The sequence below is a fragment of the Aythya ferina genome (assembly GCF_964211825.1).
Source record: "Aythya ferina genome assembly, chromosome: 3".
Lineage (NCBI taxonomy): Eukaryota > Metazoa > Chordata > Aves > Anseriformes > Anatidae > Aythya > Aythya ferina.
The window spans coordinates 59,357,586-59,376,037 of record NC_140298.1 but is presented as its reverse complement, the minus strand read 5'-3'; the positions used below and the strand labels follow the sequence as shown (position 1 = coordinate 59,376,037).

The following is an 18,452-nucleotide window of genomic DNA, read 5'->3' as shown; positions in this document are numbered from 1 at the left end:
CTTAGTCTTAGTGCACTGTGATCTCAACATAAACTGATTTTCTTGAAACTTGTCTTTGTATTTACCAAAGGCGTCTGTCTTTGCCCATACAGAAATCAGCACTGAGTCAGGCTCCTTGATCAATCGTAGACTTCCTTAAAGACTGGTTTGTATGAACAGTATCGGCACTAGGATCTGAAAAGTGCAGAATGAACGTGATGTCAGACTAAAGACGTTGCAAAAATAGACCCGTCAGTAATTATACCAATTAGTATTTTTAGAGAGCGTGAAATAATGAGCTTGAAAGGGGTAGTAATTAGCAGTGGATCTTATGTTTGGGAGAGAAGCAGTTCAAGATGCACAGCATTTTATTAAGTGAATCCCCATTTCACTTATATGTTAACCAGGGCTTTCACTCAGTCCCCTTCCTTCCTTTCTTGCATTGCTGTTTTTTCCCTGCTTCTTAACAAGAATAAATACATATTTCACGTGCTGTATTCCTACAGAGAGAAGATGTTTTCTTTTCAAAATAAATGTTTTTAGGAGAATTGTGATTCTGTTCTTTAGAAAACTCAAAGCTGTATGTAAAGTTTGGAAATGTATTCTATCCTCTAACATGTGTCTTTGTCTGTATCTTTGATACTTGCTTATATGTGATCTATGCTGTTTTCCCCAAATGTATTCTTCTTTTCTATCAGTTGCATAAGTGAGTGAGGTTTTTGTGATAGGTGTCTCTGTGTTGATATTCCTCTAAGAAGCAGAACGAGTCATGGAGAGTGCTCTGCCTTCCAGTTCCTTAGCCAGTCTCTCTGCTGTACTGTGTTATTAAGAGCGAGTGTTCTTAAGGTATTATAGCAATGACAGGAAGGGATTATAGAATATAATTATAAAATAGCTGAGCTAGAAAGGGTGATCATCTTGTCCAAACATCTGCATTCTGGTGTTCTAACACCAGGCCAATAATAATATTTTTATACGTTTAAATTGAATTTCTTATATTTCAATTTGTGTACATTGCCATGTGGTTTATCACTGGGTACCACTGATAATACCTCTTCCCCCATCTCCTATCAGGTATTTTTTATACCTGTTGATAAGATTTCACCTCTCCCTCCCCCCAGTAAATCTTCTCTAGATTAATCATCTTGTCTATCTGGTCTGGCTATTTGCATCCTCTTGCTTTTTTTCTCAGCAACTGTGAAGTACTGTTCCCTACTTGTTTTCAAATTCATGGTATTTTTTTTCAAAATTTTCACTTCTCTAGCATATCAAAACTTTTAAAACAAAAAACAAACAAAAACAAACAAACAAAAAAACCGTGACAGTAGAAGAAAATGTATTTTTCAAAGATGATAAAAGCATTTTTGGTAAGTAGTTGCCCTCTTGCTCTTTCTAGATGGCAGTGCTTTACTTTCATTCGGGTGAGTTTCCTCTGTGTTTCCCTGATTCTTATTGCTCAATCAGTTTTCATGCAGTAATTCCTCAGTTAATGAACCACCACAAAATGTGTGCAGCTGAACAGAATTAAACTATTAGTGTTTTGTTGTGTTATTTTTTTCCCCAGATCTACTTAAAATTAACCATAAATATTCTGAAGATTTTATTTTATCAATATTGAAGTTCAATTAAAGATTTATTTAGCTTTGTAAATGTTTACGTGGTTTACTTCAAGCTGTGGAGTTAACCTTAGCTTTTCTTCTCTTCCCCTTCTCTGCTTCTATTTCAGCATGGTGTTAGTCTGTATGTTCAGGATAAAGAAGGCTTATCAGCCTTGGATCTTGTGATGAAAGACAGGCCAATCCATGTGGTGTTCAAGAAAACCGGTAGGAAATCAAATAACTTAAATTGTATTTTACAAGGAGATATATGTCAACAGCATATTAACATATATAGCAGCACAGACGCTATTTTCAGTTCCTGACTAGAATCTTATAAGTTATCAAATACCTGAAGATGTGGTGTCACTGATGTCACAAGACAGTAGATGCAGAATGTAGATGCTGAATGGACAAATAATCACTGGTTTAGGGTGTTTTGTTTTGTTTTTTAAAGGGAGAGTGGCCTGGGGGAGAGCAAGTGATTTAATAGGTTGCCCAGAGACATTGTGGAGACTGACCTTGGAGATATTCAAAACCTGAGAAGGATGTGGTCCTGGGCAGCCAGCTCTAGCTGACCGTGCTTGAGCAGATAGGTTGGACTAGATGGTTGCCAGAGGTATCTTCTAACCTCTGCTATTCCACAATTTTTCTCTTTATCTCAATTCAAGTTACCAGAGAGGCTATCAAGTTAGCAAAGACAATGTCTTTGAATTCATCAGGGTAGTTTACATTACTTCTGTATCTTTTGTGAAAAGAGAGGGAATATGTTCTTGAATCTTCAGAATACATTTAAGGTAAGATAACTTGGTACATTAGCTACAGTCACTCTAAATACAGTAACTTGAAATAGGAAATGATTGAGTAAGAATAACTCATATCACACAAGCTTTTCTTGGACAGGAAACAAGTTTTTCCGGTGTTTTTTTTTTTTTTACTTACTTTTATGCTGTTTTATTATTTTTGTACCCCTCTTCTAGGTTCTTTTCTCCATGTCTCCAAATGTAGTGTGGTTGTACATTGAAAGTCCTTTTCAGCTTTTTTTTCCAGTCAATTTAAGTGGTTTTGGTTCTGCAAATCCTGAATTTCATGTATTAATTTTACATTGCAATGTATTGTGAAATTCTTTAGTTCTTAAAATAGTAGTGCAACATGATCGAATGTGCGTTGGTTTCCTGGATGTCCCTGTAACTGAGAGGTTATTTAAAAAATAATAAAAGATAATGAAGGTGCTTATGGCTTCTGTGCATAAGAGTTTCTGGGAAAGGCTTTTTGCTAAATTGAAAAAGAAAAGCGCATGTAACCTAAGGTGGTAGTAATGATCTTCTGAAAAGATCTACAGTAAATCTACTGCTGTGGAATGCTTGCATTTTATGCAGCTGGGAAATAAATGTGAGTAGTGGTGGTTTTCTGTATGTTGTAGTCAAAGTATTTTGTTGTAGCATCTTACTTTTCATAAGAATATCTTTTTAAACAACTTTTCTCTTCAAATCTTTAATAGAAACAGCAGGAGTTACTTTTCAAATTCAGTATGCATGAAACTGCTATGTTGACAAGCTGCAGAGATAATATTTTTCATTGCAGATCCCACAGAAGTTTACACCTGGGGAAACAATATAAACTTTACTTTGGGTCATGGCGGTCAACAGAGTAAACATCATCCTGAATTGGTGGACCTCTTTCCTCGGAACAGCATTTATATCAAGCAGGTATTCTTGATATCTTGATATTCTTATATCAAGCAGGTATGTCTTATGTAGGCATCTTACTCCGTGAACCTGGAGGGGTGTGTAGGGGGAAGCAACTATCAAAAATGTCATCAACTTTTGAAAGTATACAGAGGAATAAATTGTTGGGTCTGATTTTTATTTTATTTATTACATTTTTTCTTCCTAGTTATTTTTCAGCAAGCAGTCTCCATTGATCTGGCAAGCAGCTTAGAGCAGCCAGGAAATGCTTGACTTGGCCTGCTGTATTATGTTTTTGCTGCTCTACATCCCCATATCCCCCAGTGGGAATTATGGTTCTCTGTGTTTGGTGGGGAGAATGTTTTTTGATAGATATTGATGATTTGCCTTGGATATATGGCTTGTAGATGACTAAAATAATTCAGAAGTGTGATGCTTCTGTAAATGTTTTAGGTTTCTCACTTCTAATGCAGCTCCCGTAGTGAACTGAAGTGGGACAGTGAACTTGTTTGGTATGTGTGGAATTAAAAGTTGTCTTGTGTTGAAAGCAGCTTGTGCTGTTACAGCACTTCTATTAATGTAGTTTGTTCCTAATAACTTGTGACTTCAGTTTAAGAATAGTTTACAGTACAGATTGAACAAGCATTTAGTGCAAAATGCAAAATCTGCAGCAGTTTTAATGTGTTTCTTTCAGCAAATCTGAGTCGGTATTGTTGCCCTTAAAACTGAATCTTTTGGGCTTCTACTAGCCTGCAGGGCCATGCTTGAACAGATTTTGATAAATACAAACTCTTGAAATAAGTTAAGGCAATATATATTAAATTTAAAGCAGGTGTTTTGTGTTCCTTGTGACTTGATATGGTACTGCCTGTGCTGTAATACTGGAATCTTACCCATATTTTCATGAAAAGGTGAATCATAACCTTAGAGAGTATTTGTTGTATCATTTAAATCTTAGCTTTTAAAGAGGTTTACGACACAGGTAAAGCAGTGAAATAACGAGAAGTGTGCCTAAATCTTGTTTTCTGTACGTGAGTAACAAAATCCTGGCAATAGTTTTATAAATTGGCCTACTTTCCTATACTGTGGCCTACACCGTAGTTTAATCTGTTCTGGGGACTCTGTGTGCTGTGGCCAGCCTAGTCATCAGATTTGTATGGAAAGCTGCAGTAAATTCGCTATCTAAGCAGAGGTCAGGGAAATGCATGCAATAGATGCATTTCACTTTCAGTTGAATTCTCCCTTTCTTTGTGAGGTTGTTTGCTGTGGTTATAGTGGTAATAGAAAGAACTCATGTTGGTTAACTGAACTAACTTCAGGGCAGGTTTTGCAGGGGACCAACAGCGTGAGGCTGTAATCATGCCTCTTCACTGTGTTTTTACCTATTCAGTAGCAACAATTTCTCTTTTTTAGTTTGTTAGCGTTCACATGAGTAATTATAAAAGCATGCTAGAAAGGATACCGTAGTAACAGCTTGGATTATTTGCATTTTTGAAAACACTGCCTAGGTTATTTAAGCCTTGGGTTGAAGATTCTGTATTGCAGCATTGGATACGGATTTACGAATTCTGTTTGTATTATGATAAGTTATCTTTAATAAAGTTGGACTTGTTCATGTGGTAGTTTTCACAGGTGTTTTGGGACTATCTAAGAAAACTAATGTGTCCTGTATTCCCCCTGCCCTGCTCTTTTTTTGTCCCTTTTCTTTCAGGTGGTACTCTGCAAATTCCACTCAGTGTTCCTTTCCCACAAAGGTCAAATTTATACGTGTGGACATGGACAAGGAGGACGTTTGGGTCATGGTGATGAACAGACATGCCTGGTATCTTAGTCCTGTCTTGTGTGTAGTCTAGCATGATATTTCTTTGATATCAAACAGGAAGTCTGAATTAGAGTTTCTGTGAGTGTACTCTTAACTTTTTTTTAGTCAATTTACTGTTGATTTTAAATAAAAAACATCACCTTTCCCCACCAAAATAACAGAAGAAAACTGCTACAGTACTAGAAGTGATGTGACAAAGAGTAGAAGAACAAACATTTAAATGTATTATAATTTAAGATAATTTTATACTGAGGTGAAGCTTTTGGGTTAGGTTTAAGTTGGTCCAAAAGGTAGAGGATGCCAGATAAGTGGAAGCAAATGGTTTTCTGCTGGGCTGGTCTTTTAAATAGATTTATGATGCTGTCAGATAAGTGTCAAGACTGGCAGAAGCAGTTCTGTGGAGTTGGTAGCGATGGTAGGGTTGCTTCTTGTTAGACTTGCACGGCTATTAAGTGAACTCATTTGAGTAGCAGTATTGCAGTATGCAAAACCAAAATTTGAGAAGACAGATATGATGGCAATATAACTCAGATTTCAGTATCTTATCCTGTGTACCTGGTAGTGTGTATTTAGTTTACAGCACAATACTTCTAATTTTTAAGAATTACTAATATTGAATATCTGGTAAAACTTGATACTCTGTTGCTGGATGCTATGGTGAAGATTGGAGATCTCTTTTGAACGTTTTTTTTAAAGGATACAGTTCTAGAAAATGAGATTTTCTTTTCAAAGGGGATACAAACTGTTTACAAAATGGGATGTTGCTCAGTCAAATAAAAGAAAATTCCAGGTAGAGGGTATAAAGCGTCAAAGATACAGAACTGCTTCCTTATTCTGTGTAGTTTTCTTTGGATTATCCTGTATTTGGGTGGAAGGGAGAAACCATTATTGCTCACTGTAATTTAAAAACGAACAAAAGATCTAACAGTTAATACACTTTTACCTTCCTCAAAATATAGTTCCCACCCTGATTTCAGAGCAGGTAGTTTAAAATCTCTCCCTTGATAGCAAAGGATGTGTTACACATACCTCATGGAAAGTAATTTGTCTCATTGCATTGGATGTGGTAACTTTGTTAATTAGTATATTGTATTTTCACATTGATTTTCATCTGTATTTCAGTATTTTATGATGTTCTGTTTGTGTCACTGTAGTTAATTATGTGGCCAATGACTAATATAAAACTTTTTTTTTTTCTTGTTTAGGTTCCAAGACTTGTGGAAGGCTTAGTTGGCCACCAGTGCTCCCAGATAGCAGCAGCTAAGGATCATACTGTTGTTTTAACAGAAGATGGATGCGTTTACACGTTTGGTCTAAATACTTTCCATCAGTTGGGTATTCTTCCTCCTCCTGCTAACTGCAATGTTCCCAGACAGGTAAAAATAAAATTAAACCACGCCACAAGTTTTTGGCTGATGTTGTTTTGTTGGTTTTTTTTTGTTTTGTTTTCTTTTAACAGAAAGTGAAATAGAAGATGATACAAATAACTTTTAAAGTTTTTCAGGACCGTAGAATGGAATCTGAGTTCAGATAAAATCTGTTACCATACATCTCAATCTTAAATACTTACTTACCTATGTCCTGATTTACATCTCAGTTTGTAATCTGGAAAATGCTAAAGTTTTTAGTAGCAAGTACAATACAAGCTCCAGTTTACAAAAACCTTTCCCCCCAAATAGTTCTGTAGCTGAAATGGACTAAGAATAATGAGTATCCATTACTTGAGACTAATAATCCTAAAACTTTTTGGATTACTGAATGATGGATCTAAGAGTTTGACGTTAGTGTACTTTGCTGGAAGCACTGATTCTGGAATTGTAGTACTTTGGGAAGAATAGAAACGGGGAGGAGAAATAACCAAAGAGAGCCCATGAGGCTTCAGGAGAGGTTAAATACTTGCAACTTCACTATATTTCTATGCTTGATCTATATATATTTCTAAAGGAAATTAGAATTATTTCACCTTTGATTGAAAAGAAGTTTGATCTGGAGTAAAAGAAGTAAAATAAAATTGTACTGCTAGTATTATAAAAGTAGGGAATAATATTTGGCAAAAGAGCAACAGGGTAGTGTTTTGGGGTGCAATGGGATGCCCTTCAGTTGTGTAATGATAACTGTTTATCCACAGTATTTACTTTAATCTCGATCATCAAGAATTATCTGGAATACCAAATCAAGTTTGACATGTGGAATTAGTATTACAGTGTGTTTAGGGCATTATGGCTTACAAGCTGAAACTTCAATTGACACTTTAGCAGCACCTGAGTTGTCTTTGCCTGTCTTACACGTGTGCTGTGCCGTCCTGTTTGGCATCTTACATATGAAGACAGCCTAAGAAGATTAGATTCTAGTTTTGATGAGATACTGAAAAGAAAGATTTTTTTCATCTCAAGTGTCCCACTTGACAAACTTCTGAAATAATCCTGACTTATTAGACTGTACATGGATACTGTACCAATACTGTATTCTTAATGACTTTGGAATTTAAATGTTGTCAGAAGTTTGTACATGTGAAATTCACCCGTTGCTGCTTAATATTAAGATGTACTTTGGATTTGTGCTTAGGTTCAGGCAAAAAACCTGAAAGGTAGAATGGTGATTGGAGTGGCTGCAGGCAGATTCCATACAGTGCTATGGACTAAGGAAGCAGTGTATACCATGGGGCTGAATGGCGGCCAACTAGGTAAGGTAGAAGTGTTCTGAAAGTAAAACCCAGCCATTAAAAGATGTTACTCATACTAAAGCTGTTGTTTACTTCTTACAACAGAAGCTTGGTTAAAGCTTTCTCTCTTTATTTTTTTTTTTCCTCTTCCAATCTGGTGATTTCAAGCTTCCACACTTCTTTTGGAGAATATTTTTTATTACTGGCAATCACTTGCATTTTGAGATGATGGGAGCTAGTCTGACTCTAGCTCTGGCATTTGAATTCTTTATAATTCATTTTCTTCCTGTGTATCTTGAGTGGTTCTGCTACTGAAGCCATTCAGGAAACAATGTTACTGTTTGTGTTGCAAATTACCCCAAGTCTCATTGATACTGTCCTTAATAAATCATAAACTAGCTTTTATCAATCCTGCCTATGTCCTTTTTTTCCCCGTGCGCTGTAAACAAGCTACTGATAGCTTTTTGTATACTATCTTTTTGAAGTAAAATGCTTTCCCGTTTGTAGATTTTTTTTCAACATCATTACCAGAATCTTCACTTAATTCAATATTATTCTGAAGGAAAGAAAATGTTAAAAAAAATATATATATATATTTTGCCAACTAGTGAACTTCCTAATTTATTGTACGAATGGGATATTTTAATTGCATTTGTCTTTTCTAATAAACAGATGTTGCAGTTTTGGTTTAGATTTTGCATTTCCACACTTCTGTATCTTTGTGCATACAAAATTTAGCTAGCTTGGTACTTACTTAATGGTACTTAGTTAATCTTTGTCGCTTCTGACATCAGGTTCAGACACTTTTGTATTCAATTTAAGATTAAAAAGGCATGTGAAAAAACATGTCTGTCTGAGAAGTATCTTACTATTGCATATTTGTTCTTTTTTTTTGATGCATTTTTGTATATGCATCTATCACATTTCTTTGTGGTTGCGTGTGCTGTTGAGATTCTTCTGATATGCACATGGCCCAGTGCAGGACCATATGGAGACAGTAGCTTGTATCATAAGTGGTATAGTTTTATCAGCTGGGAACCGTGATGGATAATAATAACTGTGGTAATAAACTTCCTCCCTCTATAGGAGGTTTGGGCATAGCGCTACCCTGTCAGAACAGGGCTGCTTTCATCTTTAGAGGTAGATCTGCTGCATATTCCTGGATTTTTGTACCCCAGTCCACTCTGTGGTGCAGACATAAGTGCATGCAAAGCAGGATTGTGCTGTGTACCTTTTCATAGATTATTTGTTTTAGGATTCTTAATGCAGCAGAGCAGTAATGACATGATTTTTTTATGTTTTCGGAGTTCTTACATTACAACTCCAACCTTGTCTTTTCTTTCACATTAACTCCCAGCCTTAATTTATGCCAGTGTGATAGTACTTCTAGTGTCATGAACTGTAATGTGATCAAACAAACGGTCTTTCTTTGGAATGAAAGGCAGTACGACTGTAGAGTCTAACCATATTAAATAGCTGGCCCTGTAGCATAGGTCTTACTTTATTATTTGTATCAGATCTTGAATATTTTCTAGTATGTGTGGTGCATCTGTTACCTGTCTTACTTTGAAGATAAATTATCTAACTACCGAGAAAGTCTTACAGAACTTAAAAAGTTCTTGAAAGTAGCATAACAATGTCCTCTGAATGAACAATGTGTGGAATGTGAAATGATGCTTTTGGGGTGGGTTGTATTTTCTAGGTTATCTGCTGGATCCTAATGGTGAAAAATGTATAACTGCACCTCGCCAAGTTTCTGCTCTGCACCATAAAGATACCTCTGTGTCCCTGGTGTCTGCAAGTGATGGTGCTACAGTATGCGTCACTGAAAGAGGAGATATATATCTGCTTGCAGACTACCAGTGCAAAAAGATGGCTTCAAAGTATGTGTTACTTGTCTAATTTGTCGTGAATTATGAGGTGTGGATTTCACTGTAGTCTTATGCTTGCAACTATTTTAAAGACTTTTGTGTATAAAGTAGGGCTAATACAATGTTTCACCGAGTTTTCTTCATTTGCAGTTCTTACATATGAACCGGAGCCATCCTTTTTTTCTTTGTTATTAGATGAGCCTAAGATCCACTCATAGTACACCGAGGAAGTTTAGAAAAGCATATTAACAAGAAATATTCCATGCCATGGGTTTTAAAATTTTGAAACTGGTATTTCTTGTTCATCTGTTGACCTCAGTTTGTATATATTTGTCTTGGCAGAGGCACTGAAGGTGTGCTGTTGTATTTAGTTATGTTGTTATGATTTTGAGTCAGTAAGTTTGGCTCTGTATTTAATAAAGAACATGTGGATGTATCACGCTACGCGGAGTAATTTTGGTTTGAAAGGGTGACCTTGTGAAGTCATCTGGTCCATGTGCTAAAACTGGAATGTAAAACCTGTTGAAGAAACTAGGCCTATGACTCATAAATTACTATTATTAAATCATATGGTCCCATTCTCTCTGACTTAGTTTACATTAACTATTCAGAAGAGGTGATTAACAAATTTTGACAGCTCCCAGTTATATATTTTCAGCTATGATTAAAATTGTAGCAATATTCATATACATGTGTTAGCTTAAGGGTTATTTTATACTTTATTTTTTACATGTTAAATAACAGTGCTGATACTTGGAAAAACTTAACTCCATTTACTACAGTCTTGTATTAGGAAACTGAGAAGTGTTATCTTGCATGGTTCTGATCAGTTAAAAACAATGCCCCCAAAGAAAGTGAGAAACAGCTTACTGGGATAGAATAGGTCTTTTAATACAAACTGCTAAATAAAACTCTTAAGACTGTAGTTTTTGTAATGCCTAAAATCAAAGCTAAACCATACAGTGGTTTTCACTCATGGAATTTTGTGAAGAACGTGTGGATAGGATGCAACTTACTTAAAAAAAAAAAAAAAAAAAAAAAAAAGGGGGGGGGGGGGGCAAAAAATGTAGTCCACTAATAGTATTTTATTACCAATTGTTAGTTATACCAGCAGGGGATAAGTAAACTTAAGTAGCTGTTCAGTGTCACTACTTCAGCTTTTTTAAATCGTTTCTCTAAATGAGCGAACGCATTTTATCATAGGAGCAATATCTGTACATGAAGAAGAAATACTACTTTAATATTTTGCGTTCTTTCAGACAGCTGAACCTGAAAAAAGTTCTGGTTAATGGGGGCTGCTTGGAATACAAGGTAGATACCCAGCATCTTAAAGAAAATGGGGGTCAGAAGATTTGCATTTTAGCACTGGATGAAGCTGGAAGGGTAAGTTGTGTTCCTAAAATTGTTATTATATAGTAAGCTGCATAAATAAGCTGATTAATAAGAATGAAACCATTTGGGCTCCCTTGGTGAGCCTGTGTTTTGATTTGAGAATTGAAGTGAAACTTACCTTGGGTAGGAATTTAAAATGCATGCTGAAACAATAACCAGATAACTGTATCTTTATTGTTCTACTTTAAACATAAGTTGGTGGTACAAAATCATTCATAGAGAATATGCAATTCATTTAAAAAAAAAAAAAAAGAAAAACCAAACCAAAACAAAACAAAACAAAAAAACACACGAAAAAAAAACTATGGGATGAACTGTGTAAGTAATGTACAGTAGTTTATTTTTAAATTTGTAAACATCTGATGTCTTTTCATTGGAGGTTGAAGCTCTTTTATTTCTGCCTGCAGAGGTGGTTATAGCATGCATGGTCTTTTTTCTTTCCTGTCTCCTTTTATCCTGCATCCCTGGTCACTTTTACACCTTCCAGAAACAGTTTCAGAAATAGCCTCTGACATGTTTGCTGAAAAGCAGCATTTCTGTAGATGAAATGTCCCTTGTATTGCAGAGAAGTTACAGCTAAACCCAGTGAATAGCTTAGGATTTACAGCTAAATGTAGACACTGTGTTTTCTTAAAACTGCAGTAATATGGAAGATTTATTGTTTTCTTCCCTTGTTCTCTCACAGAGGAGTAGTTTATGGGGTACTTCAGTAGCCTTTTCTAGCATAGGTCTGTTCACTGGGAGACCTAAGCCTTCAGTGCCATCTAGTGGCATTTGAGAAAACATGTTGTTACTGAAGTGCTGCTTTCAAGAATGTTGAAAAGTGACTTTGTGTATCAAAATAGAGATCAGTGTGTGTATTTTCCTTTCTCTCCTTGCATTTATTTGAATAGATCTTATCAGTTTATTAGGTCGTTAGTTGTATCAGAGATGATAAACTGCCAGTTCAGTATTTGCTCATATGGGGCTTAGCATCTCTAGCATCTGTATTATTGGTAGTGCCCTTTTGACATTTTTGTGATACTACTTTGACAGAGAGAAACTACTTATCTTCCTGCATCAGTGGAACTGTCAACCTACCTGGCATACTTCCCATGCTAAATGCTGGCAAATGCTAGGATTTGTGATTTAGTGATGTAGGCATTATGGAGTAAAGAGAGGGATGGGATCTTAGTACTTCTTTTTCCTGTATCAACACTTCCTAGTCTAGTACTATCTTCAGGAGAGTGCTTCTTAGCCAAGAGAAGAGAGGCCTTGGAGGGAATCTCAAGGAGGTTCCCTCTGAACATCAGGAAGGTTTTTCACTGTTAAGGTGACTGAGCATGGATGTAGGTTGTCCAGACAGATCGTGGAGTCTCACACCTTGAATATGGTCAAGCCATCTGGCCATGGTTCTGGGCAGCCTGCTGTGGTTGGCACTGCTTGAGCAGAGCACTTGGACCACTGATTCTGCAATGCACGAGAGGGAAACAGTTCAGATTCCTTTGTCTCTTCCTTACGTAGGTATTGACAGACCTTTGCACCTCCTTCAATGGGGCAAGAAGAAAGCCCAACTTTAGCATCACTGATGTCACATCTGGGCTTACTTTCCACAGGATTGTTGCTGTGTGCGCACTTCTTACGGACACCCACGGTACACCTGTGTATGGGGTCCTGCTGTGCATAAAATCATAGAGTGGTTTGGATTGGAAGGGACCTAAAAGATCATCCAGACCCAAACCCATGCTGGGGGCCAGGACACCTCCCACCAGACCAAGTTGCCCAAAGCTCCATCCAGCCTGGACTTGAACACATCCAGGGATGGGGCATCCACAGCTTCTCTGGGCAGCCTGTGCCAGGGCCTTGCCACCCTCTGAGTAAAGAATTTCTTCCTTATATCTAATCTGAATCTACCCTCTTTTTGTTTAAAGCCATTACTCCTTGTCCTATCCCTGCACTCCCTGACAAAGAGTCTGTCCCCAGCTTTCCTGTTGGCCAACTTTAGGTATTGGAAGGTTGTTCTAAGGTCTCCCCAGGTCTTCTCTTCTCTAGGCTGAACAACCCCAACTCCCTTAGCCTGTCTTTATAGGAGAGGTGCTCCAGCCTCTTGATCATCTTTTAGGCCCTCCTCTGTACTCATTGTAGTAGGTCCATGTTCTTCTTGTGCTGGGTGCCCCAGAGCTGAACATGGGATTCCAGGTGGGGTCTCATGAGAGCAGAGCAAATGGGGAGAATCGCCTCCCTCAGTGTACTGGCCACGCTTCTTTTTCATGCCTGTAGTCCTTCATGTTTGTGTTGAATGTTTTCATGTTTTTATTTGTTTGTAGTCTCCGCTGCAGAACCTTGGATGCTACAGAGAAACTTAAGATTTTTGTCAAACAATCAGCAAGAAATGTTTTATGTTTTTGCTCTGTTAGCTTTGAATTTCCCCTGATTTCTAAGCAAACCAGGGGAAAAAACTTGTAAATCAAGAATTGGATTAAGCTTGTTGCTTGACTTGACTTGTTACCTTTTGCTGTCTGTACTGAAATGGCAGTAAAAACTGTCCTGTAAATAAATGTTACAAAGATGTTTAAATAATCAGAGAAGCTTTTCAAATGCCCTTTGTGGGCAAATAGATTAGATATCGTAATAGGGTTTCCCCATTTTACTTGTAGGTTCTTTGTAATAGATGCTCATAATGTTTTAGGATAAGACTTTAGAGGACATTGTTCTCTTTTTATATGTGACTTTGAGGTGGCGTGTTCTTGTGTTTAAAAAATACTGTGTTGTATAATATCAACTGTCTTTATATTGTATGGGTGTTTTCCCATTCTCTGAAAAAATGGTACTGATGTTACAGGTTTTTTGCTGGAAGTCGTCTAACAATTCCATGAAGCAATGTCGTTGGGTGTATGGCCGGCAAGTCTTCATGTCCGATGTTGCTTTAAATAAGAATGAAATGATGTTTGTCACACAGGATGGTGAAGCCTTTACTGGCAAGTGGCTGGAAGAAGGGAAAAAAATGTCAGAAAAGAAAGGTTAGTTACGACTTTCTAATTTGAAGTACTTAAAATCAATAAAAAAAAGTTTGATTAAACTTTTACAGTCTGTTTCTTGCTGCTTGATCTAATGGTACTATGTGTCAAGTTCTTTCTTTTCTACATGGTTGGTACACTGACCACTACTGTTTTCTTTCATCAGTAATCCTAAGGCTTACGCTTTGGTTAACCTTCAGGTGGAGATTTCCAGGAAGAAGAGTACTTCTAAAAAATCAGTGATAGTACAGGTGTCCAGCATAACAATTTTGTCACACATTAAATGACCAGTCCTAGAAAACTAGCATTGAATTAAAAGAGGAGCATGTACTTGCTTGTCATTGCTCAGCTGGTGAAACCTTATTTTGCTTCACAGACCCTTATCTGAAAGTAGTATGGTCTCCAGAGCACTTTCTTGCTTATTCACTTGGCTCATATTGCTGAGAAGAGGTCCTAATGGATTGTTTTTCTGCAAAGAACATACCTCTCTACTACAGGATAGGATTTCAATTGAAACTGTGGTCTCTATTTATTTAGATATCTTAAAAGCCTGTAGATAGCAATGGATCTAGTCCCAACTTGGGATGTATTTGAGCTTTACAGATTTATTTCGTAGTTCTGCCTCATTTGATATCTAGATTCCATCTTTAATTTTATGCAGAAATTAGCTTATCTTTTGACAGCAAGAAAATCCTCTGTTGCTCATTGCAGAGTTGCGTACTAGTTTTGTTCTGTCATTACTTTCCTTTATTCTACATCATATAGTGGTTCCCAAACACCTTTTTGCATTCTTTGTCCTGGTGCTGCTACATATCTGTAGGCACTCTGTTCTTTCTGCTTATTGATGTTCGTTTTGTAGCTTTAGTATCTTTAAGGAAGCTTCAGAATTCAGATCTGTTGACTGGGTGAATGCCTAGTTGACGTTCTGATTGCTTTGTAATAAATTAGAGCTTTCTATGTATTACTGTTTTTTGAAAGTTTTAATAAACATGTTGATATGTGAGCTGAAATCTTCAGCATAGTCCAGACTTTATCAGTGACTGCATCAGTGGACTTAAAAGAAGGCAAGATTTATGAAGATTTATGACTTCTTTAGCAGTTGCACATTTTAATTAGTTTGACCATCTTGTGTTCTTTTTCACATCTTTTTTTTAGCAGAACTTGTATCAAGCCCTCAGAATGCTTCATGTGAAACACCTTCTTCATCCGAAACAAACAGCGTCTATGAAAGAATTCGACTTCAGAAACTTACTTTTGTCCACCGAGCAGTTAGTGTTGCTACAGATCCTAATGGATGCAACTTTGCTGTTTTACAGTCAGATCCTAAAACCAGGTATATTTAAAATACCAATGAATGTATTTCTTCCTCTGTGTGTCTGTGCATGTGATAACAATTAAATTGTTCTGCTTTTCAAACAAGCCTAATTTTCAGCTCATATAGAACTCACAGTATATGTGGTTATCTATACTGCCAGAGAATAGCACTTGTTAGTAATCAGCTATGTTATACAAATGAATAAGTTGAGTTCTTTGAGTAATTAAGATAGGTAGCATTGATATCTTATCTGAAGAGTTTAAAGCAAGCATTTACAATGTAGTTCTTAGTAAGTTCTTAATACACTCTGAGAGCTAAGCACTGTAGAAATTCATCCATTCATCAACTTCTAAATGAAAGAGAAAAGTGGATCTCTGTTTGGAAAAATGAATAGACTACCGAATTATGTTCCTTGCACTCCTGTAATAGTTTCTAATATATCTGATACAGGAGTAGATATTAGCTTTTTTCCTACTGCTTTGAACTGTAATGTGAAATACAGCAAATATTTGTGTCCTGTTGTTGGAAAATTGAGAGAGATCTGAAAATACATGAATACGGGCTTAATTATGAAGATGAAATGCTGGTTTTGATATTCTGAAACATGATGGATTTTACATATGTGGTTTAATAGTCTAAGTAGCATATTATTGGTTCTTTTAGTAAAGAATAAGACATGAAATTGGTTAGTCCAGCAACGTAAGAAAATAATAATAAAAAATTATTAAAAAAAAAAAAAAAAGAGAACACCCTCACAGCTCTTCACTAACCGTACTGTGTAAAATTTTACGGGATTGTAAAAAGTAGATTTTCTTATGGGATTAATTTTTTTCTAGTCTCTATGAAATTCCAAGCGTGTCATTATCAAGTTTTGGAGAGGATTTTGGCAAGCTGTTAAATGAAACAGATGAAATGGACAGCATCCATGATGTGACTTTTCAGATTGGCACAAGAACTTACCCTCTGCACAAATACATCTTGGCTGTACGCTCTGACTTCTTCAAGAAGCTGTTTGTTTCCAGTGATGATCAACTAGACACTCCAGATGTCTACCGTAAAGATGAAGATGCTGTTGGATGTGACCTTTATGTAATCGAAAAAGTTCATCCAGATCTGTTCGCATACCTTCTGCAGTTCATTTACACTGATACTTGTGATCTTTTGACTCACGGTTATAAACCAAAAATCCTGCATAAAGAAAAATCAGAAGAATATGAGAATACTTTAATTTCTAACCTGAACAAAATGAGCTTCGAAGAAGATATCAACAGAAAGTCTTCATTTCAAATTTACAGAAATAATCAAGTGCAAGTTCTAAATGAAAAACAGAAGAACAAGTCTAAAAAAGGCAAAATTGTTGGTGAGGAATCTAACCTCATAAAAATGCTGCAAAGTACTGCAAAAAAATTTGGACTCAGCAATTTAAGTGGAAGGTAGGTGAAAGGAAATATGGTTATATTCTGGCAAGCTCTTCGTGGTGTATTATTTAAGCTGATTTAACTTGTTATTAATGTTGAAGACTAGTTAGGGTTGCTGAGTCTGCCTTTTTTGCTTTTTTATGTTTTTAAGTCTAAAAGCTTACAGCATACGCTATGTCACCTCTTTGAAGCACCGTCAGTTTGTTCTGATCTTCTTTTGTAAGACAAAACATACATGACTTCTTTGAATAATGTCAGAAGCAGACTTCCTTAGTGCAGTCCTGTACTTAAAGCAACATTTTCCAGTAAGCTTCTACACGCTGTGAATGTACTGTTGGCCCTAATTCTAAAGGCCAAGACTCGACATCTGATGCAAATGACCTGACTTTCCAAAATGATTGTCCTAAAACATCTCTTTTGTAAGAGTCAGCGGATCTGATTGAGTTTTGAGTTGATGGATTTCTATGCTGTGGTCCATAGTCTACCACTTTTTTCCACAGACAACTTTGCCTTGTTTTATTTATTTATTTTGTCCAAATTCCTGTTTAACTGATGCACTCTTAGTGTTGAAACTAATGAAAGTGATATCAAATATCTCTAGAATTACATTACTCATTTTTTTTCCTGCATTTGTCTTTCTGTTTTGGAGGAGGTAATGAGCTAGCTGTTTTATGGCAGTTGTCTTCACTGTATTTTTCACAAACACTAGAATTAATCAGCAAAGATGTAAAGCTGCTGCTAAATCTGAGTTTCGAGGTAAAATTGCCATGATAAAACATTTTCTCATTGAAAGTATATTGCTGTGTAATCCACCAGCAACACTCTTACATCTTCCCCATTCCAACTCAAAATCTTTTTTATAAATTAGGATGTTAAAAAGCCTGCGCCGAAACATACATCTCTTCCACACCACTGTCTTTGCTCAGATAACTGACTGGTAGTAGAATATATAACTCTTAGATTTTTGGCTGTGTGATATTGGACTTTGGCCTTAAGTATAGCTTAAGTATAGTGTTCACTAAAGATAAGAGTGCTGAGGTGTAGAAAGGTCAGTTATATTTTACAACTGGCCCTTTGCAGTTTTCTGTGAAAAATTGTTTTAATTCTTTTTCATGTTTACAGTAGTAGCCCACTGAAGTGCTATTAATTCTTGAAACTGTTTTTCTTAATAGTTTAGACTGTATACTAATTATATTACTTATAACTGATATTAATGATTTGCAGATTGGATGGAGTCAGATTAGAAAATGGAAAAATTAATGTTATCAACAGGAAGAATGGGAACAAACTGAAGTTTAATCAGAAGAAATGGTAAACATTTAAAATTAAGTTTTCCTCAGCTCTGCCATCTTCTTCTTCTGTCATCTCATTACCTGTTAAGTGTATGCTAAAGTTGATTAGGTATGTTTTTAGCTTCTGGTGTACCCTTGTCCCCTTCACGGTGATGGGTATTTGGAAGTTCTCTAGATACGCTGATCTGTGATTTGGTAATCTGGGATAGGTTATATATAGTGTATATTGGCTTCTTTCTCCTGTATGTTACTATGTTGTGTTGATTAACTGTCATAGAATACTATTGCCAGGAGAAATCTTGTGGGTAGTTTGACTTCTTGCAAATATGCTTGCTATGACACTGAGATTACATGGATTTGGAAATAAGCAAATGTGTGATGTCCTTTTCTAAGGAGAAAAATCTCTGGAATATATTTCAGTA

The 18,452-nt window shown here is 36.3% G+C and overlaps 1 protein-coding gene across 3 annotated transcripts in view; it reads left to right on the top strand.

The window, feature by feature from the left end:
- IBTK (inhibitor of Bruton tyrosine kinase) overlaps nt 1-18,452 on the top strand; it is a 53,071-nt gene that overhangs the window by 8,565 nt on the left and 26,054 nt on the right. For 2 of the 3 annotated variants that reach the window (XM_084515623.1, XM_084515621.1), the window contains exons 3-13: nt 1,706-1,802; nt 3,159-3,283; nt 4,974-5,084; nt 6,290-6,460; nt 7,650-7,767; nt 9,449-9,629; nt 10,877-11,000; nt 13,831-14,008; nt 15,161-15,338; nt 16,157-16,753; nt 17,963-18,049. In XM_084515623.1, coding sequence (XP_084371749.1) covers nt 1,706-1,802; nt 3,159-3,283; nt 4,974-5,084; nt 6,290-6,460; nt 7,650-7,767; nt 9,449-9,629; nt 10,877-11,000; nt 13,831-14,008; nt 15,161-15,338; nt 16,157-16,753; nt 17,963-18,049 — 1,967 coding nt within the window. The remainder of the gene's footprint in view (nt 1-1,705; nt 1,803-3,158; nt 3,284-4,973; nt 5,085-6,289; nt 6,461-7,649; nt 7,768-9,448; nt 9,630-10,876; nt 11,001-13,830; nt 14,009-15,160; nt 15,339-16,156; nt 16,754-17,962; nt 18,050-18,452) is intronic. The other variant, XM_084515622.1, reaches the window with a different exon arrangement.